Genomic DNA, 22,761 nt, shown 5'->3' with positions numbered 1-22,761 from the left:
CATGAAAGCAAGCCAACTTGATAGAATTATAAGTGGCAAAATACATCTCGAATACTAATACGGCAATGCGCAAATCTGTTGCTATGACAACTGTTAACCAGCGCATGCGCAATGTGTTGTGTCGCGGCAATGCAACTAGATCGACAATAGCTTTTATCAGTGGCAGTTTTAATTGATTATAAATTGATGAAAAAAAATAATTTTCAACCTTTCAAAAAGAGTTGTTTCTTTTGCTTGAATATTAAAATTGTTTTCGCATAGTTTCAACGTTATCTGCATAAAAAATCTAACAAAACTAGAAAAAGTTGTTAGATATACAATAACAAAACACTGTAGTGATATTGGTTACACTGCAAGCGTTTTGTTTATCTTTTGATGGCACGTTTTGACCCGCTTCGAATAAATATAGAAATCTTTCATATAATTTAAATATTAATTTGATCAAGTATTTTTAAGTTGAGTGTTGAATGCTACGACTGTTGTACTAAGGAAAAGCATTTTATAGGTACGTACCGTTGTTATTAGATGGTGAAATGTCTTACGAAAAGACCAAGTGATAGTGATTGTTATTCTTGAACTCATGTTATTAAAAACATCTCCAGAACCAGAAAAAATGAGCTTGTTTTCGAAATGCGGTTGTATTACTGATGAAAAACAACTTCAAACACAATTTAATAACACAAGTTTTTAATTGCGCTTGTAGTACACTTATATGACTACTTTCGTTGTAATCTATTTTCTAACATGTTTTGTGTGTTACTTGGGTATGAATCTTTATTAACATTTTTAAGGTATTTATTGAAGCTTTTTACAGGTTCAACTGAGGCGTGTCTCAAGGCGGCACTGGGCACTAGAGGGTTTTTGAAATATCTACTTTATCTCGCTTTTGTTGTTCTCTTATTATTATTATTATTTTTTTTGTATTGATGTTTTGTTTTAGAGGATTTTCTTATTGTGCGATCAAATTTTTTTCAGCTTTTTTTAGCATTTCTCCAAATTCCTGGAAATATTTTCGTTGGTTTCATTTTCGAGTTTTTTTTTTCACAGTTTTGATATTTGTTATTTGTTTCAGCAAACTGACAGACTTGGAATGCGCCGTTATACAGCATATAAATTTCTACCAAAACAAACACTGTGTCAATATGATTTTTACCTGTAAGCTGATAAAATAGCCGTTTTTTCTGATACTGGCTTGTACATTCAATTTAATTAACTCCAGCTTAGTCATCAAGAATTTTCTTCCTCCTCAGAAGAGAAATTGAATCCCCTTTCCCATGCGCACGGTTATTCGCATGATGTGTCGGCAAATAACCGTGCGTCCCCATGGAAACAGAGTATACATAACAGCGTTGATGATGCGATGCGCATATTTTTGTGCTCGGTTGCGCTCAGTTTGCTAAATATTTAGGGGGACAAAAGAGAAAACCAAAACAAAGCAAGAAAGAGAGAGAGAAAGCCTCTCTCAGGAAAAGCGCACTGTTTGCACTGAGCGCCGCCTTGCGGCTTGCGAGAATGCCGTTCTCATGAGGCGACGGCTGGCTGTTTCCCAACGCGGTTACGGCTGTGCAACCGGCGGCGGTGAAAATTTATAAAAGCATTCAGCAACACCGTGGTAGCGCTCACTCGTAGAAAAGTAATTACGACGCCAGCATCGCCAGCAGTTTGATCCACACGCGTTTCTTCTTTCTTGAAGTTGTTAGTTGAACGACGGTTGATCGATCGGTGGCGCATCAGTTTCCTCCCACCACCCCGAGATCGTGTATAGTGTCGTATACAGGCCACAAGTGGTAACCCTGAACAGAACGGATTCTCATATCGACCGATCAGTCAGCGATCGAACAGTTTGTTGGAAAGAGTACAGTTGCTAATCTCTGCCTTCATAGCATTAGCCAGTGTTACTTAGAAAACACAACAGAAACAGTAAATCGTGAAGTGAGTCGAGAATCGAATCGAAAAAAACCTTCGTGCAAAGCAGAAGCAACAGTTTGTTTTCTTGCCATATTCATCAATGTTATGGTAAAAAATTGAATAACGATTGTGCAAATTGGAAGAACCGCGAGAAGCACGAGAGATAGGTGAGGTGTGTGTACAATTAGACCGCGTTCGAATGCAGTGCAGGTTTGGTAACACATTTCTTTTGAACTCGTTCGCCGCAAAGACCCGTTAAGGCCACCGGAGATCTAAACCAGAGTGGTGCTTCAGTCCGGCAATAGCAAACAGTATTTGTAATCGGTGCACTTGGCCAACAAAAGTGAAAACATTTTCCAGTGTTTGGGCAAGTCTGGTAGAAGTGTTTCGGTGAAGCAAACAAAAACGCTTCCAGTACGCAGTCCGATCAGGAACAATCGTGCAGCAGTAGTACTAGTAGTGCCAGTACCAGTAGCCGCAGTGAATTAGACAAGATCAACACCATGACGGACGTCGCCCATGAACTCGGTGCTCTGCGGTTGATAGTGGTAAGTAAAGCGGATCGACCTCGCACATAGATCACCGCTGTAATAAGCGCATTGTAGTGTGTCCCACGTTCCATAACTAATAGGGTGTATAATTTTTGGCAGTAGAGAAAGTAAACTGTAAACTGCCAGTTGGTTCCACTCGATGCCCGGCGGTATAGTGTACTCGGAAACGGGTCATAAACGTTGCAAATTGGGCGCAAAACTAAAAGCTCGTCACCGATCGGACGGGGTGCGAAAGAAGAAAGTCATACTATTGTTGGCATCATCGAACGGCAACTGTTGCGGATTTTGTTCAGAGAGGTGAATTAGCGCACGGACCCCCGGACGATTTTGATGTGGAAAGTCTTGTTAAAATTAATCGAAAGCGCCTAGGCTGCAGTCGTGCACAGCATTTTGGGAGCAAGGGCGGCGGCGCACGGGGAGCTGCGGTTCAAGTGCAAGATGAAACGGGCTTTGCTCTTTTCGTGGATAAGTTTCCATATACCTACCTACCGCGATTGATGGGTTTTTTGGTGATTTGATGGGGATTGATTGTTGTTATTATAACCCAGGTACCTTCTCGTTTTGGGCGCGTTGGATCCATAGGTACCTTCGTGTATGAAAGCAACCGTAATGAGTTTTTGTTCAAGCCAACAGCGATTGAGACAAATTACAGTGCATCGTAAATGTTTGGAATCAACTGTTTTTAGGTTGAAATCAATACAGCAGATTTGTTTTAAAAATAGATGTTTGAAGCACAAAATTCGTTACAAATACTATTTCGAATATTTATTTTCAATATTCATGGTACACAAATTGATTTAAAGATATCTTTTGCCATTTTGCAAGCTTTATAGTGCTTAGAGTTCATCACAAAACAATTAGTACAGTTTAGTACTTTTAGAAAAACTGTGGAGACGTAGTCTGTTGTTGTACAGTAATTTTTTTCAAAATAATTTTCTTTTTTTTTTGTTTAATTGAATTATTAAATAATTTATTTAATTATTTTACAACTTCAATTCGGAATCATTGTTATAAAAATACTCGCTGCAAAGCGGGAATTCTAAGCGGATTTTTTACATTTATTCCCTATAAATTATTACTGCACTTTCACTCATTGGATAACCAACGGATTTTAAAATAATACCGGGCAGAGTAGAAACAGAAAGTGTGTGTGAGAATTCGGTTGAATTTTGTGAGCAATAAATAATTGTAAAATTTTGTTCAAGATAAATTGTTGCTCCCGCAATTAACGAAACAAAACGTCAACTTCTTCCTCTTACATGAACGCAACGCTAACTAGTGGCAATTAGGACGAAAATAACGTTCGTCTGACGGTTTATTAGGCCTTTAAATCAAATTTCACTCTCTGTTTTGTTTGCGTTCAAATGTTAAATAATTCTGTCTCAATTATATTGTAATTTTTTCTTGCCTGTTGTAGATGGATGTTGTTTGGTCTGAACATAATGTACAATCCAGTAAAATGTTTAATAATTAAGGAATTTTTATACAAAACTTGGCTTCAAATTTTACTCTTTTGCTAATGGTTTTGCGACAAAACAGAATTTATTTCAAATCAGTGACAATTCTCCTCTTTTGACCACTCCATCATATTTTATTGTTTACTAGCTGACCCGACGATATCCGTAGAGGCGCTACAGAATTCAACTGTTTAGTCTTGCAATTTGAAGAAAACTCTAGTTGATGTTGTCACGAAAAGTTTTGCTTAAGACACTTTTCTTCGAACTCTTCTTGTTTTGGGGATATAAAACACTCGTATATCATCGAAACACAAAAAAGATAGCTTCTACAAAGACCGAGTTTTTGCCAATATAAAAAAAAATCATTTTTTGTACATCGCCAGATCACAAATAAGCCAAAACTAGCAAACGAAACTTGCACAGAATGAATTATTATAATAATCATTCTACGAAATTGTTTGAAACGTTTGTTCCCTCCAGTATCTTCATTACCTGATATGCAATTCAAATACATATTCATTTTACATTTCATGGCAATAACTCGTGCTATGTAGAAGCCATCTACTGTTTTGACATAAAGTATCATTCCGATCATTTTAAGCTGTTTTTCAGAAAAAATGGAATATGTATTTCATTGATATTGGAACCCCCCTCTCAACTTCCAGATTGAGGGGTATCAATCCATCATAGAAACTTTTTTTGTTCTCTAAATTCCTATTGTTTGCATTAGAAAAATGAACTTTTTTGGTGATTAGAAAGCTTAGTTCACAGTTAGTCCCAAAGCGAAAGAAAAGTGGTTTTGACATCCCCTGCTCGCTGATTATCAGCCACAGCACAGCAGCACCTTCTTGGGGAACTTTGTGTGAAATGAACTTCACCGCGGAGCTCACTCCCTTCGTGGTGGAAGCGAAACACGAAGTGCTCTGCCAGTCGTTGCCATCCAGGGTGAGATAGGTTTTGTCGTGAACCGCCAAGTCGCGATTTGCCGGGAAAATCGACTTGACCATCTTATTCCACTGCCGCTGCGTCATTGCCTGCAGCTTCGAAACCAGTGGAAGGGACTCAGGACGGGAATACCGCTTCCTGACATGTATGTCCAAGTTTGTCAGGTACTTTTCCACTGTTTGGCCGGTTGCACCGACTTCCCAGCCGAGCGCGAGCACTCATGTAGCTAATTTTCCTTAGGTCTTCCCCTTTTAGTATCCTTTGGAGATTCTTGTCGCTCAGGCTGTACGGAACCAGGCTTTCTTTCGATGCTCTGATTGTTGTCCAAAAATACCAAGCTGTTTAAGATGCCGAAATGGGCATATCGGGCGTTCACAAAGTGCCGTACGATATCCGTTTTAGACGCGGTGGGGTACTGTTCTTTAAACGCCATCACGGTTAGAGTTCGACTGATAGAGCTGTCATTTTTTTCTGCTGATGTTTTTGAAAAATGTCTGCAACTGCTCGAAAAACCGGAAAATCTGCTTGATATCTGAAAAAAATTCTATCCGTGATTCGAAAAAATTTTACTCTCGCAGGCAAAAGTCTGCAAAAATCTGCACACATTTTGAGAGACTTTGACAAAAATCTGCAGAAACTATTCAAAAATCTGCAAATATCTGGTTACCCTGCTGCTGACTCAAGGGTTACTATGATTGATGCTGCATGGGTAGTTTTGTAAGTGTATGTAAACCCATGAAAAATCTGCTCAAATTTGGATCCACTTGCTTAATTGGTTCTCGAATTATGCAGAAATTAGACCAATTGTATGTCACTCCTCCCACTTAAAGAGGGGAAGGAGTGTCGACCCGCCATAAAAACATTTTTTGCCCCTGAAAACCTACATATATCAAATTTTGATCCATTTGCTTGATTAGTTCTCGAGTTATGCAGAAGTTTGTGTTTGATTTGTATGTGAGGCCTCCCTTCTAGAAGTGGAAGTGGTCTCGAACTATCTTAGTCACCTTTTCCGGCTCCAGAAACTCCTATATAGAAATTTTTACGCCGATTGGTTCAATTATTTCCAAGTCTACAAAGAACAGACAAACAGAACTGCATTTTTATATGTTGAGATTTCTGATCACTGATCGTAACTCATAATTAGGCTGATACAAATTTAAAATTCTTTTTATGTCCAAGGTTATCAAAGTTAGCAAAAAATAAATAACACCGAGACGAAAAAAAAGAAATATCTTTAATCAAAGTTTGTGTGCAAGTAACTACCGCGCAATCACGTTGCTGAACGCCGCCTACAAGGTACTCTCTCAAATTCTGTGCCGTCGACTATCACCGTTTGCAAGGGAATTCGTGGGGCAATACCAAGCGGGATTTATGAGTGCCCGCGCCACCACGGACCAAATATTCGCGGTACGGCAGGTCCTACAAAAGTGCCGTGAGTATAACGTGCCCACACATCACTTGTTCATCGACTTTAAATCGGCATACGACACAATCGTTCTAGACCAGCTATGGCAGATTATGCACGATTACGGCTTTCCGGATAAACTGACACGGTTGGTCAAGTCGACGATGTATCGGGTGATGTGCGTAGTTCGAGTTTCGGGGACACTCTCGAATCCCTTCGAATCTCGAAGAGGGTTACGGCAAGGTGATGGATTATCGTGCTTGCTATTCAACATCGCTTTGGAAGGTGTGATACGTAGGGCTGGTATCGACACGAGGGGCACGATTTTTAGAAGGTCCGTTCAGCTCTTTGGCTTCGCCGATGACACTGATATTGTAGCACGAACCCTTGAAAAGATGACGGAGACGTACATCAGACTGAAGGCTCAAGCCGGACGAATTGGACTGGCCGTAAACGCATCGAAGACCAAGTACATGAGAGGAAGAGGTTCCAGAGAAGACAGTGTCAACCTCCCGCCACGAATTCATATTAGCGGTGATGAAATCGAGGTGGTAGACGAGTTCGTGTACCTGGGCTCACTGGTGACTGCTGACAACGACACCAGCCGAGAAATTCGTCGACGCCTTATGGCAGGAAATCGTGCCTACTTTGGACTCCGGAGGACGCTAAGCTCGAATAAAATCCGCCGCCGCACGAAGTTAACCATCTACAAAACACTGATCAGACCGGTAGTCCTCTACGGCCACGAAACCTGGACTATGCTCGTGGAGGACCAACGCGCCCTTGGGGTTTTCGAACGAAAGGTGTTGCGTACCATCTGTGGTGGAGTGCAGATGGAAGATGGATCATGGCGGAGGCGGATGAACCACGAGTTGCATCAGCTGCTGGCAGAACCACTCATTGTTCAAACGGCGAAAATCGGGAGACTACGGTGGGCTGGGCATGTCGTTAGGATGTCGGACGACAACCCGGTGAAAATGGTTCTTGATAACAACCCGACTGGAACAAGGCGACGGGGCGCGCAGCGAGCAAGGTGGCTCGATCAAGTGGAAGACGACCTGCGGGGCCTCCGCAGACGACATGGCTGGCGAGCTGCAGCCATGGACCGAGTTGAATGGAGACGACTTCTTCGAACAGCAAGGGACACTTCGGCCTGGAGCTGGCTGGTAAGGTAAGGTAAGTGCAAGTTATGACGTTTGTAATTTACACTCAAATAAATGTTGAAAAAGAACACATTATTTTTATTATTATTTATTTCGCTTGCCTTTTGACGACACTCTCGCTGTCATTGGACTTGTTTGTTGCTAAATAAAGCATTTATGCTGTCGGAAAGCCAATAGAATGAACAAAACGGTTTGAGTTTTTTTTTTCTTCCCCTTCCAATATTCAAGATTTTTGAAAGGAGGGGGGGGGTGACATAAAATGAACATAAAATTTGTAACGGCCTTATCAAGCAAAAAAAAAAACAAAAAATGTTGGAGGTAATATAGTTGCCATTACATTTAAAAGGCTTTTAAAGGCTACATTTTAAAGTATCAAACCATAAGATTTTTAGTACGTCAAAAAAATGCAAAACCTAGAAGCTAGACACCTTTATTTTCAAGAGAAATATTTCGATAATATCCCTCGATATCGGTAGATATATTTGGATATTTATCGTTTATCTGTCAATTGAAAACCCTCCAACGATAATATGATATAAATAGAAAGCTAAGACAAGACGTGACAGCTGGTCACCGTTACATTCAACCAATTTGAACCGGCTGCTGATTGGCTGAATTCGATAATGCAATCGTCACGTAGAAAATACAACGAGGTTACTTTTCACTGTAAAGCAGTGATGCTGGAGAGTCATAATTTAACTACTATAATTGTTCATAAATAATGATGCAAAAGTATGCAAGGTACATGATATTACCGAGTGATGTATATCACTGTTATAACTTTAAAAATGCATTGATTAATCCTTTATTACAATTTCGGTTGAAGTCCAAGAAACTTAGAAAGAAAAAATTTGGGTATCAAGAAACTTAGGAAGAAAAAATTTGATAATGGAAGTATGCTTCATTGAACATAAAATAATAAATAAGAATTGAGTATTATTCGCCTATATATTGCAATTTTAATTTGTTTTATTTTCATTGACCTGCAGAGGTTGTTAAAAATAATCATTCTGGCATCAACGGTATGGAACGTTCAAAAGAATTTCGACGGGGATGACGGCCGTTGCGAAAAGAAAAATAAGAAGCCAGCTGTCGCGTCTTGTCTTAGATAGAAAGGTGCCCAAAACTTCAACGTTAAAGATTTCGTAATATTGAATATTGTAAATATTTCGCAATACACTACACACTAAATTTTTATTGCTGGAAACCAGAAAAATTTGCTGATATTCTACATGCTGGAAAATCAGCTATGATATCAGCAAACTTTCTCTCTGAAACGATCACCAAATCGAAACGTCAAATTTTTGACACCATTTTGCTGAAAATCAGTTGTTTGAATTAATTGCTGCCTGTTCAGCATTCGAGTATTTGTCATGAATTTGCTGATGTATCTCAGCAAAAGTTAGATAACACACAGAATGTTCTTTTGTTTTTTGTTATTTTATTAAAACAAATGTTTTACATTGCGAATATTTATTTTAAAGTTATCTGACTTTAAATCTGAATTATCAGTATGAGCTTTCAAGTGTCTTTGTAGCCCATGATATAACCTTCCAATAATTGGTAGCAGAAATAGCAGTTTATTGCCCATATTCCCAAATTCCTAGAAAAGACTGAAAACTAACTTATCAAACACTTTATTTATATCACAATTATTCAACTTAAGCGCATGCAAGGCATTTTTAAATTTCTTATCCATGATACAAACGCTTATGTGCTCATTTTTATTTCTCTATAGTTTTGTTCACTTTTTACGCACAAAATGGCGATTGTTCTGACAGTTTGACGGATGGAGTTGCCAGAAATTCAGCAATTACCAGCAATTTGCTGATTTCCGGTAAACAGAATTCTGAATGCTGATAATCAGCAAGAATATTTTTACTGATTTTTTTCAGTGTTTCAGTGGATTTCGGTTTCTCTTCACTCGGATTGCAGAATAAACGCTGGTTTTTTTACGCGGATTCCGGAATTTACGCGATTTTTTTTACGCGAATTCCGGAATTTACGCGGTTTTTTTTCGCGGTTTTTTTACGCGGCATGTATCCCCCGCGTAACAAGCGACTTTAGTGTATATCAATAGTGTTTTGCCCCAAGTGCAAAACCTTTTTTGCCCGAATTATAGGCGATTAAAATGACTGTTCGACCGACAGCTAGCGCTGCAGTAAAAATGATGATGATGATTTGCAGGCAGCAGTTTACATATCAAGGTTCTATTTGCAGTGAGTTATCACGAGTTTACGTAGCGGGAAACTTTTTTCACTAGACGGTAGATTTAAACTGAGAAAATGCTGTTCCAACACGCTTTGTACCTGTAAAAACATAACCTCAAATTAAAAATGAAACCGGATCTCATATATATTTCCTATTTCAAAATTATTTTCTTGACAGCAATTAATCTACTAGATGCTGCATAAAATGTCTTACCAGCTGCATTGTTATTGACGTCAAGAACATCCATTTTACGCAAATATCGCATGAAAAACAGTCTCCTGTGTATATTAGCCTTGACTTAAAATTGAATCTATCATTTTGCTAGTTCGAAAGTTCAAATCCAGAAGTCGCACGGTCGTTTTTAGTTTTGCGTTAAATCGCCAATTGAATCAGGTTTTATTCAAGGGACTCGTGTGGCTGTCAAACTTTATACATTTTTCATCTACCACTCATTGATTCTGGTACCAGCGATTCTGGTACCCAGTTTTTGGTTGGTTTGCCCTAAAACAACTGAAATAGAGTAAACGTCTCATAATTGTCAACTGACTTATTCTTGAAAAAATATTCTTTTAGATAGAAAAAACAAAAGCTCAACGTTTGTTTTTAGTACAAATCGCACTTTCAATGAATAAGATATGTTTTGTAAGAATTTTCAATGAAATTCTGACGCCGTGATGAATTTATGATTGGTAGGTAAAATTGTGACGTTTATAGTCCCCTGGTTTTATTCCGCTCGGGAAAATGACGTTCTAAGATAAATGTGAGCAACGCCACTGGCACGTGATATTTTTTATTTCGCTCTTTCTGTCAAAGTACAAACTAATTACAAACAAAAAATCTTTTTTCCACTCTTTTGCATCACTTTTTGTTCTTTCACAGATTTTTTTTAAATTCAATGTTTTCAAATGAAAGTTCAGCCGACTCCCTAAAAGTCATCTCTAGACAACTTTTCTCTTTTTATTCTCATTACCGTACGTGTACGAGACGCATGAAAGCAAAAAAAGTGATGAAAACTGGAAATGTTATTATTTAGTTTTTTTCTTTCTTAACCCTGGAGAGATAATCTTATTCTGGGATCAAATTGATGCATGAAGTTTAAGTCATTTGAAACGCAAGGTTTTGTTTAAAGTTATATAATGAGGGATCATTACAGTGTTAACAGATCGATCATAAGAAAAAAAACAATTCAGTTTTTTGAAAATCGAGAACGGATTCGCGCTATTTGCAATGTAACTAGAAGCGAGGAGTCAAATTGACGCAGACTATCTTTTTAAGGTTAGGAGTGGCCACATTGGTTTGTTTTGAAGAGTTCTAAGCAACTAAATTGTGTCTCGAAAAAACTCGTTAAATTGATGCACAAATTTTAAATCATTTAAAATGCAAATTTTTGTTCAAACTTCAATAATGAGTGATCATTACAGTGTTAACAAATCGATATATACAAACACCAGAATTCTACCGTTTATTAGGGTACACAGGGGTTGTGTTAAGTTTCAACTGAATTCGGCAAGCTTCCACTACAGACGGAAGGGAGTTTAGTGGTTTTATAACAAAGGTTATCAACCCACCCAATTACCCCTAGTTTCGCCCAATCGAAAAGTACCAGGCAACAATCAAGAGGAAAATGAAGAAGACTGGAAAGGTGATGCGGGATGCTGCACAGATGGCGAAAAATTGGAACAGACTAGCCGATGAGTTGAACCAGGTGTGTGTGCAGAAAATAATGGCACGAATTGTAAAGAAAGTTTGCGATTTCATCCGACGATTGACGGAATAATTCTCGCATATTTTTCTCTGAAAGTACAATGAACTATCTTCTTTTTCACTACTCAACATGTTCCCTAGGTCAAACCAACTCCGAGATAGAACTAATCCATTTATTTTGGTGTCTAAATGGATCAAACTTTGAACATATTGCCCTCGTCCTTGATCAAAAACATATTCAAAATTGCCTGTAACTTCATACCTTTGCTTAGAAACATTGTCCAAGAAACAAAAAACAAAAATTGCACTTTAAAGCAATAAAAACACGAAATTAGGTTCGGACTGATGGTTTCGACGTCGGACGTTGCCAAAACCACTCAAACAATCCAGTATACAAACTGGAACAAAATAAATGTACCAATAAAGAGAGAGAGAGGGAGTTTTTACTTACCACATCCTAAGAAAGCTTGTTTGGAAAAATAGCAAAGGCCTTGGTCGATGTTTCATCGCATGCCGGCGAGTAAACAATTTTGAACCGCTATAAAAACCGCGATCCCACCGGTCGGCTTGGTCCACAATACAGCATAAATCACGATGCTGTTTATTGCTACCCTATCTTTCAACACGTTTATTAGAAATTATTTAAGAAACAATTCGCTCGATCGTTCACATTTCGATGTCCCTAACAATTATATTACTTTCCCATAGTAAACATCCGACGCTCAAAATTATGTAACATTCGAACAGCTGCTGAGGCAAGCTTTTTCGCGCGTGTGTCTTCGCGTGGCCCCTAGCTAAAGGTTAGTCCCGCCAGAACCACAAAATCCTTCGATTCGGTTCGAGAACAGCGAGTACGACATACGATATCTCCGATTGCGATATCTATTCGTTCACCGCATAACCCAAAATAAGTGATCCGAATGACGATGCCGCCATGGTGTCTTCCGCCGGGACTGTTGCGGTTACCACAGTTGCACAGAGCTCAGTCTCAGTCTGAATGAAATCCGCTTCCAACATTTGCGGTGTTCTAGCCTTTCAACGACTGTCAGCCATCTCTAGCGCGATCAGGTTAGCGGTAACAAGATAATTAATTACATAAACCTACCCTCTTTCATGGGCGACTCAGGGCAGGCGTGACCTTATTTCGGTTCGTTCCGTTGTTGGTGGTGAAAGCTCTGCCAGCAGTGTGAAAGGATTTGAATTTGTTTATTTATACCACACACCCTTCCCGTGTCTGTTGTGGCTGCGGCGGGCCCAAGAACATCAGACAGGACAGGGTTACTATACCTTAGACCGACACGTTCCAAGTGGCAGGAATTTACTGCTGGCATGTGCTCTGCCTCTGTCTTCGAATCTGCTGAGAGAGTAATTGAAACCCGTTGGGTTAACCGCAAGCTTCAGGATTATATGATACATTTTCAATTACTGATTGCCCATGAATAGCAATACGATGAGCAACAAGTTCGAACGATTGTTAAAGCAATGGATTCATAGTTGTAATTTTATTGACAATAAAACCTAAAATTTGTCACGCTTTGGTAAAATTCATCTTCACTTTTAACGACTTGTTAGTTGTGTCATTCAGCATTCCATTTATAGGTCTTGGCAGTGTACGTCGGGTGTTTAGTTTCACAGCTATTAACGGTCCAACAGTTTGCGAGAAAGCCGAAAGCCAACAGCAAGCAGAGCCAATTTCCACTCCCTCCCCACCCTTCCTCATTCTGCGTGGTCAATTTGTTGCAGAATGTTGGACGGATAAAAAATTAAGCACTTTAGTCTACAGGGGGCCCATTCACATCGTTTTCTTGCCTCATTTTGAATGAGTCATTTTACTGCTCGTACAGGCAGCTCGTGCGTCTCGTTGAAGTTTTTCTAGTGGATCGTTTTGTAAAATTAAATAACAGCACTCTTATATGTAACAAGTGCAGAAAATAACAGAACTTTATCTGCAATATATTCGTTACATAGCCACAAATAAAATTTTCGGCATTATTGTTGGAAGGTGACCTCCACTGTGCGACAACATTGGCAACTGCATCTTAACTCAAAGCTTGATCTTTGATGTCTTTGAGACTTTGTCTATTTTTGGACTAAACTAGAGAAGACACTGAAATGTATAACAAAAGCGACTGCTGTACTTTCGCGCACTTCTATCAGCAATCTAAATCAAGCGGCTTTGTGCGGTGCTTTCTGAATTAATTGTGTTTATTTCAAAATGGAGAAACTTGCTGGTTTAAGGCTTCATGTTTCTCAAATTGGATGAAAAGCCAGTTGATTGTTGAAGCTTATTTTTGTCCTATCGTGTATGAAATATCGCAAAACTTATGTGTCGTAACACAAGCAACAGAAATGATCCGTTGTTTTAGTGTTGATGCTTTAGTGTTGAACTACTAGTAGTAAACGACCCAAAATATTAATATTAAAGAGCTGAAATAATACAGAGTCGAAGCAATAAATATTCACTTGTAAACTCGAACTGTTCGTTTGAAAAACAGTTTTGTTGAAAAAAAAATTTTCGCAAACAATTTCTCCAGGTTATTGAATCGAAATTGAGAAATGTTTGAAAAGACTATAGGGGTTTTACGGTGACTGTTTCCTGAAGCCGCCGCTGATGGTAGTAGCGCTAGTGTTGACATTGTAATTTAAGGCTCCGTTTATTCATGCCGGTCAGATTACCGCACGAACTTTTTGATTGATGGATAGATAAAATATCAATCATAAATTTAAAAGTTCCTCCGACGAATAGCTCGGTTTTAAAATATCACTTGGATACAAAAATGCCCTAAGAAGCCGCGAACACCGCAGAACCGACATAAAACTCAGAAAACGCACAAAACAAAACAGACGTTCTTTACTTTTCAGCTTTCCAGAACGCCGTGTGCTGATCTCGTGTGAACTGAGTTTATTCGGTCCTTTCGAAAGCACTGACGTATAATCGAACCCAGAGAGCCAGAGAAAATAGGCTTCAAGCAAAATGTATGGGAATGACGTTCGTGAAAGGGATGTGAAAAACAGTCTATAAGGATCAAGGAAATTTATTTCAGAGTAGAATCTTCAGTTCATTCTTTTTAATATTTTTGAATAAAAGTTCAAATAATTGGATGCACTAGTTTTTAAGTATCCTGGCTTTTTCTGGCCTTTAGAAGGGATTTTCAGCGATTCTGAGCTTAATTTGGGATCATTTTCTATTCTGACTTTTTCTGGCTTTTAGAAGAGTTTTCCGGCGATTCTCAGCTCAATTTGAGATCATTTTCTATTTCGGCTTTTTCAAGTCTTTACAAGGGGTTTTCGGCTTTTAATTGTTTCCGTAAAACATTAATTTGTATGTTGTGTGAACAAAAAAAGGGGTTTTCGGCCATTCTGAGTCCAATTTGGATCATTTTCTTTTTCGCGTTCTTCTGGCCTTAAAAAAGGCTTTTCTAAGCTTAATTTGGCAACATTTTCTATTTTGGCTTTTTCTTGCCTTCAGAAGGGTTTTTCGGCTATTCTGAGCTTAATTTAGGATCATTTTCTATTTTGGCTTTTTCTCACTTTTAGAAGGAGTTTTCGGTCATTCTGAACTCAATTTGAGATCATTTTCTATTTTGGCCTTTACAAGGGGATTTCGGCAATTCTGAGCTAATATAGGGATTATTTTCTACCAAGGCTTTTTCTGGCCTTTAGAAGGGGTTTTCGGCTATTCTGAGCTCAATCTTGGTGATACGGTGAACATGGTAGCTTGTGTACCACTAGTGTCTAAATAAAAAGCTTTTTTTTTGTGTGAAATCAAGTGCTTTAGGTGATCTAGTGCTAGTGATCCTTGCATGCTTTTGATTCATTCTGTTTTTTATTGATTTAATTTGTGCCAGCGCCGATCACCGCGTCTATGTCACATAGACGCTACGGCTGCTGATTGAAATTTCATTGTTGTTTTTTTCATTGTTCGCTGCCTATAGCTTCTGCCGTTGCTGCTAGACGATACCAGCGTATTCGTCTGCAGCGGCGTCTGCTTGTTTTGTATCGGGATAATGGATTGTGCGGAATGTGGCAATACCATTCGCATTAGCGATGATCCTGTTATTTGCGTTGGTAAATGCAAGTCTCAATTCCATAGAGTTTGCATACCACTGACAAAAATAGCAGCGAAAGTCGTAAATGATAATGATAATATTGTGTTTAAATGTGTATCATGTCTATCAGCCCAAGATGACGGCGGAAACATTGATGCTTTGAGTGGTGAGCTGACCAAGATTATGGGTGTATTGTCATCTATGTCTCAGTCGCTTACCGATAACCAAAGCAAAATTGAATCGAAGATAAACACGGCAATTTCAAGTGGTATCGAGATCATTTTGAAATCAGTCAGTGACTCTGCGTGAGAGTATGGTATGCATTGTAACCAGTGTTGCCAGTAAGCTGGATGATTTCAAAAAATATCTTGAAATTAAAGATCGGGAAAATAATGCAGCCTCAATGAACAGAAAGAGAGCACGTAATGAGAGAACGGTTCACTCTGAATCGGACTCAAATCCCAGTAAGAAAATGTTTTCAGCACGCGATGAACTGATTGTAGACGATTCGAGAAGCGATGACGAGGTTTTTTGTGGTAATAAACAAACCTACGCGAACGTTTTAGCGGGGTCAACTGGGACTGTTTAAAAAAAAAATCAAAGAAAAGAGGCCGGTCATTGTGATCAAACCAGTCGAGTCTTCTCAATCTAGTGAAAATACTAGATTATTTTTGAAAGAAAAATTGGATCCAAAAATACACAAAATTAGTAATTTTAGGAACGGAAAGGATGGCTCGATTATTGCTGAGTGTGCAACAGGGGATGATGTTGAGGTTGTGAAAAAAGATATAGAGAGCAATCTAGGAGAAAAATATAGTGCTGATTCCTGCAATTCCGAAACCAAAGTTTAAAATTGTGGGAATGAGTGATCGGTATTCCTCTGAAGACTTCATTGACCTGTTGAAAAGTCAAAATGACATCAACATCAATGAAGTGAAAGTTATTGCGGAGTACGAAAATACTCGCTTCAAATATAATAAATATAATGTAATTGTTGAAGTTGACAAGGACACTTATAACACTTTGATGAGTGCTGGAAAGGTAAGCATTGGGTGGGATAAGTGTCCTGTACAAGAGGCCATTAATGTTTTGCGCTGTTTCAAATGTGGAGAATTTGGCCATAAAAGCACAGAGTGTGTTAATCCCGAAACATGTTCCAAATGTAGCGGGCAACACAAGACATCTGATTGCTCTTCAACTGAATTTAACTACGTGAATTGTTTAAAGTCATGTAAAGAATTAAAAATGAGTTTGGACGTTAAACATCCAGCTTCTAGTTCACAGTGTCCGGTTTATCGGAGACTGTTTGAAAAAAGAAAAATCAATATGTTTTTAAGTAAATAGCAGCTAAAAGTTACGCAATGTAAGAGGAAGTTAGAAATATTATATCTGAATATTGCTGGTTTATCTACAAATTATGTTGCTTTGCGGCATCTTGTGGAAACAAAACGTCCTATGTTAGTATTTTTAACCGAAACTCATATAGTAGATGCTGATGCATTTGATAAGTACAGTTTTCCGGGATACAAAGTTGCTTTTTGCCTTTCGCATTCCAGACATACTGGTGGGGTTGCTATTTACGCCAAGGAATCAGTAACATTCAACATTCTATCAAACGAATCTGTTGAAAATAATTGGTTCCTTGGAATTTCAGTTGAAGGAGGCATGACGATTGTAAATTTTGGACTTTTATATCACTCCCCTAGTTCAAGTAACCAGCGTTTTTTAGAAATATTAGATAACTGGTTGGATAATTTCGTTGATTTAAACAAATTAAATGTCATTGCTGGTGATTTCAATATTGATTGGTTAAATGATCCAAATTCGAATCAATTGAAGCAGTTAGCTAACTTTTACAATTTAACACAAACGGTTTCAGAATTTACGAGAATTTCCAGACATTCGCGAACATTGATTGATCACGTGTTTTCCAATTTTGACAACGTTCATTCTGTTACAGAGGCCGATTGGAAAATTTCAGACCATGAGACAATTTGTATTTTGATAGAGAATGATCGAAACCGTGATGAATAGGTAAAAATTAAATGCTGGAATAGATATTCAAAGCAGGCATTGTCTCAGCTTGTTTTGAGAAGCTCGGATTTTCTCCCAATAACTGGTGATTTGAATAATAAAGTAGCTGTTCTCACCAATACGCTGAAAGAGTGTACCAGTAGTCTAGTTTTTGAAAAATACATTGAATCGGATAAATCGAACAGCTGGTACTCTTTGGATCTTTTACGTTTAAAACGTAAAAGAGATAAAAAGTACAAACAATTTTGCAGAAGTAACGATAATGATGATTGGAATAGGTACTCTGTCGCGCGTAATTTGTATTCACGCGCCTTGAAAAAGGCCCGTTGTGAATATATACAGAGAAAGATCGATCAACATCAAAATAACAGAAAAGAGTTATGGAAAATATTTAAAACATTAATCAAAAGTAAAGATAGTTTTCCGCAATCCATAACATTTGACGGTTTGAAAGAACAATCGGCGCGGGTAATAGCAGAGAAATTCAACAATTATTTCGTTGACAGTGTTCAATCGATCAATCAAAGCATTGATTCGGTCAATGAACCGGACGAAATAATACAGCCGATCAGTAATAACTGTAGCTTTGATGGGTTTCATCCTATTACTTTTGCAGAGTTGAAAGATATTTGTTTTTCTTTGGAAAGATCGGCTGGTATTGACAATGTCAACGCAAAGGTAATACAAGATTGCTTTCATGTCATTGGACACGACCTGCTGGACCTTGTTAATGAATCATTACAAACGGGGCACGTGCCTGAAGTTTGGAAGAAATCGCTTGTGGTTCCTATCCCTAAGATTACTGGGACGGATAAAGCCGAAGAGTTGCGTCCCATTAACATGTTGCACATATTAGAGAAAATATTAGAACTTGTTGTAAAAGGCAAGCTGATGAATTGTTTAAATAGTAATAACTTGCTTATCCCAGAGCAATCAGGTTAACGAGAGGGTCACTCTTGTGAATCAGCTTTGAATCTGGTGTTAGCAAAATGGAAAGAAGAAATCGAGGCTAAAGAAACTATTTTTGCGGTGTTTTTGGATCTAAAACGCCCTTTTGAAACAATTTCCAGGCCCTTATTGTTACAAACATTGGAGCGCTTTGGTATCGTAGGGACAGCATACAAATGGTTTGAAAGCTATTTGTGTGCTAGAACTCAGAAAACTCGTTTTAACGATTTTTATTCGGATTCCATTGCTAATACACTTGGTGTACCGCAAGGAAGTGTTCTAGGGCCCATTTTATTTATTATTTATATTAATGACATGAAGCGAGTTTTACGGTTCTGTGATATTAATTTATTCGCTGATGGCACTGTTCTGTTCATTGCAGCGAAGCATCCGCTTGATGTTGAAGCACTTCTAAACCAAGATTTACATTATCTAGCGATTGGTGAAAATTCAAGCAACTAAAGTTAAACATTAGTAAGACAAAGTACTTGATAATTTCTTCAACCAACTCCAGACTAGACGTAAATATTGAAATTGATGGTGAGACGATTGATCGCGTAAACGAAATAAAGTATCTTGGAGTAATTATTGATGACAGATCAACTTTTAAGTCTCACATTGATAATGTCATCAAAAAAATGGCCAGAAAATACGGTGTCTTGTGCCGGTTAAAGAATAAAGTGACTGTTAGTAGTAAAATTCAATTGTACAAGTCAATTATTTCACCACATATAGATTTCTGCTCATCCATTTTATTCCTGGCAAACAATACGCAAATATTGAGATTGCAACGTTTACAAAATAGAATTATGCGATTAATATTAAATAGTAATAGATACACTTCCTCGAGTTTTATGCTGGACGCATTGCGATGGCTTTCTGTGAAGCAAAGAGTATATTTTTTGACAATGGTGTTTCTATATAAAATTTTTAATAATATGTTGCCTCGATATTTGTGTGACCGGATTGATAGAGGAAGAGATTTGCACAGGTACAACACTAGAAACGCGGAAGATGCCAGAACACCAAATTTTCTTTTTGGAAGATCACAGAACTCTCTGTTGTACAAAGGAATAAACTTTTTCAATTCGATGCCCAGGCAAGTAAAACGTGCAGCAACAATGGCAGAGTTTAAACGGCTTTGTATTTCACACATAAAGTCTGTTTTGTAGACAGCATAGATTTTTTGTAAATTTATAAAGAAGATTGTAAAATTGAAATATTTTTTTTTTAATTTATTTGGTACATTAAGTTATTATGTTCATTGATGATGATGGATTTTTTGTTTGAATATAGTTATATAATATTACATAGTAGAGTAAAAAAAGAGTCGGCTACACATGTTTGAGTCACGCGCGCGTAGACTGACATAGACAATCTTGATATTGAGTACATCAGGTTTAAGCCCCTGAAATTGAAACAAAAAGCATATCGGGTTGATAAATTGCTTTTTTGGTTTGTAATATTTTTGAAATTATTTTACTTTCTTTTTAACAATTCATCTGTTTTTACGATTTAAAATAGGGTTTGGAGCGAAAACTGAAAAGGCTTGAGTTTGCCTGTGATCTGTAGAGCTCGTTATCGAGAACTATAGTATCATTGGATCTCTCTCGTAGTTCTAGATCGTTATCTAGAACCAATTCTGATTAGTGAACGCTCTTAAACATTAGGTTCAATTCCTAATCAAGTCCAGATAATTTTCGGGTTGGAAACGTTCTGGATGAGCCTTGGATTGGATATTCGTCATATTTTTTTTGTAAATTATTGGTATTCATTTGAAGGGTTACGATATCTGAAATTAATAACCAGTCCGTTATTTGTTTGCCAACTGGTTACATTGCATGTTTTTAATAATATCTCATATAGATAAAACGTCCAGCTCAAACCGAGTAGGGGTATGAGGTGGGACCATCATCATCATCATCAATTTGGAATCATTTTCTAATTTAACATTTTCTGGCCTTTCAGAGGGGTTTTCGGCCATTCTGAGCTGATTTGGGATCATTTTCTGTTTTGGCTTTTTTTTTCAATTTTAGAAAATCTTTCGGCCATTCTGAGCTTATTTTCGGGTTTTTTTTTATTTAGGCCTATACTGGCCTATAAAAGGGATTTTCGGCCATTCTGAGCTCAATTTGGGATCATTTTCTAAATTAACTTTTTCTGGCCTTTGGAAGGGGTTTTCGGCCATTCTGAGCTAAATATGGAATCATTTTCTAAATCGGCCTTTTCTGCCCTTTAAGGAGTTTTTCGTCCATTTCGAGCTCAATTTGGTATCATTTTCTAATTGAACTTTTTTCTGGCCTTTCAGAGGGGATTTCGGCCATTCTGAGCTCAATTTGGGATCATTTTCTGTTTTGGCTTTTTTTCAATTTTAGAAAAACTTTCTTAGCTCAATTTGGGGTTCTTTTTTATTTAGGCCTTTTCTGGCCTATAGAAGGGTTTTTCGGCCATTCTGAGCTCAACTTGGAATCATTTTCTAAATCGGCCTGTTCTGCCTTCAAGGAGTTTTTCGGCCTTTTCGAACTCAATTTGGGATCATTTTCTAATTTAACTTTTTCTGGCCTTTCAAAAGGGTTTTCGGCCATTCTTAGCTCATTTTGGGGCCATTTTCTATTTTGACATTTTTCACTTCTAGAAAAATTTTTCGGCCATTCAGAGCTTGATTTGGGGTTCTTTTCTATTTAGGCCTTTTCTGGCCAATAGAAGAGTTTTCTCTGCCATTCTGAGCTCAATTTGGAATCATTTTCTAAATCGGCCTATTCTGCCTTAAAGAGGTTTTTCGGCCATTTCGAGCTCAATTTGGGATCATTTTCTAATTTAACTTTTTCTGGCCTTTCAAAAGAGTTTTCGACCATTCTGAGCTCAATTTGGGACCATTTTCTATTTTGACATTTTTCACTTTTTGAAAAAAAATTCGGCCAATCTGAGCATAATTTGGGGTTCTTTTCTATTTAGGCCTTTTCTGGCCTTTAGAAGGGTTTTTCGGCCATTCTGAGCTCAATTTTTGGATCATTTTCTATTTTGATTATTTCTGACCTTTAAAAAGGCTCTTCGGCGATACTGAGCTAATATAGGGATCATCCTCTATTTAGGCCTTTTCTGGCCTTTAGATGGGTTTTTGGGCCATTCTGAGCTCAATGTGGAATCCTTTTCTATTTCTGGGGTAAAGTAAAACACATGGTAAAAATCTGGGATAAAATATCGATCGAAGTCGTGCGTGTGCTTGTGATAACTTGAGAAGCGTTTGCGAGCCGTAATCAAACGCAAATACGGAACATTTGAACTGATTCGACTGTAACTTTGCTTCTCTACTATGATAGTAAAAAAATCAGAGAAAAATGATTCACCTGTTTTAGTATTTTGGCATAAATTAAGTGTGTCACTTTCACGGTGACACCCTGTAGGCCACAGTGTCTTATATTGCATTGTCTATGCACACTAGCGCTAAGAGCAACTTGCGGTGGCTTTCAAAACTCGTGTTTTCTAAATAGTCGAGTAAAGAAATACGGGACTTGATTTTGTGTATGCTTTTTATGGCATCCAGATTTTTGACCAGGTAAACATGGTCACTCTAGCACTTTCGTTTTGATATATGACCTGAAGACGTCCAGATTCACTAGATAGTGATATTTTCTGCTTGTTATTCCTATTGTATGGCATGTCTTGAATCCTAAATTAACTCTTTTCCCCGAGGTTTATACCAAGGCTGATAAGTTCCAATATTAATAATGTTGATTTATGATCGATTCGAAAATTAATTTGCCGATTTATAATTCACACATCGGTGGTGCCCCAAATGGAATTCGTGAATCACGGCACAACGCACGCACTTTCCACATTCCCAAACGCCAAAAATATGAAATATCAACCTCCACCACAGCTGCTGGCCGCTTGTCGCACAATCTTCCGCCTACTGCCGGCACGGCCCTAAATCAGCTGACACGAAAATTGCGGCGCCACCCAACCGACGACGGTGACAACGACTAAAGTCAGGAAAGATCATGATCAAGTGTGCGTGTTCTCGCAACCCGGCGAAAGGTCGCCCAATTTAACGTCAAACAACAAAGTAAGCGTGCGACACAACTATGTTGCAAACAGCTCGGAAAATTAATTTTCTGGCACAGTTTTTCATCGGTCGGTCATTAGTTCGGACGGAAGTTTGAGAAGTACAAATTTGAAGTGATCAAAATATATCGTAATACGTCATGTCGATTCCGGAAACATCAACTGTAAGTTCTGAGTTCAATTAGAATCCGATTGATAGGCAATTTCCTGTGTCATCGTCGTACACGACTCTGTGCTTGAAGGGATTAATTAGTTCCGTTGTTAGGCCGACATTTACGGCGTCAATGGAAGGTAGATTTTTAGACTTTTTTTTTGCGTTAG

The 22,761-nt window shown here is 38.1% G+C and overlaps 1 protein-coding gene across 2 annotated transcripts in view; it reads left to right on the top strand.

The window, feature by feature from the left end:
* The first annotated feature begins 1,611 nt into the window (after nt 1–1,611).
* Nucleotides 1,612–22,761, top strand: part of LOC129726640 (actin-binding Rho-activating protein) — a 37,464-nt gene continuing 16,314 nt past the window's right edge. The window contains exon 1 of one of the 2 annotated variants that reach the window (XM_055683587.1): nt 1,612–2,456. In XM_055683587.1, the coding sequence (XP_055539562.1) occupies nt 2,412–2,456 (45 nt within the window). In that variant the 5' untranslated portion in view covers nt 1,612–2,411. Of the gene's footprint in view, nt 2,457–22,461; nt 22,605–22,761 lie in introns of those variants that run through there. The other variant, XM_055683588.1, reaches the window with a different exon arrangement.

This window comes from Wyeomyia smithii, chromosome 3, assembly GCF_029784165.1.
Source record: "Wyeomyia smithii strain HCP4-BCI-WySm-NY-G18 chromosome 3, ASM2978416v1, whole genome shotgun sequence".
In the NCBI taxonomy this organism is placed as follows: domain Eukaryota; kingdom Metazoa; phylum Arthropoda; class Insecta; order Diptera; family Culicidae; genus Wyeomyia; species Wyeomyia smithii.
This window is presented reverse-complemented; position numbering and strand designations above follow the sequence as displayed.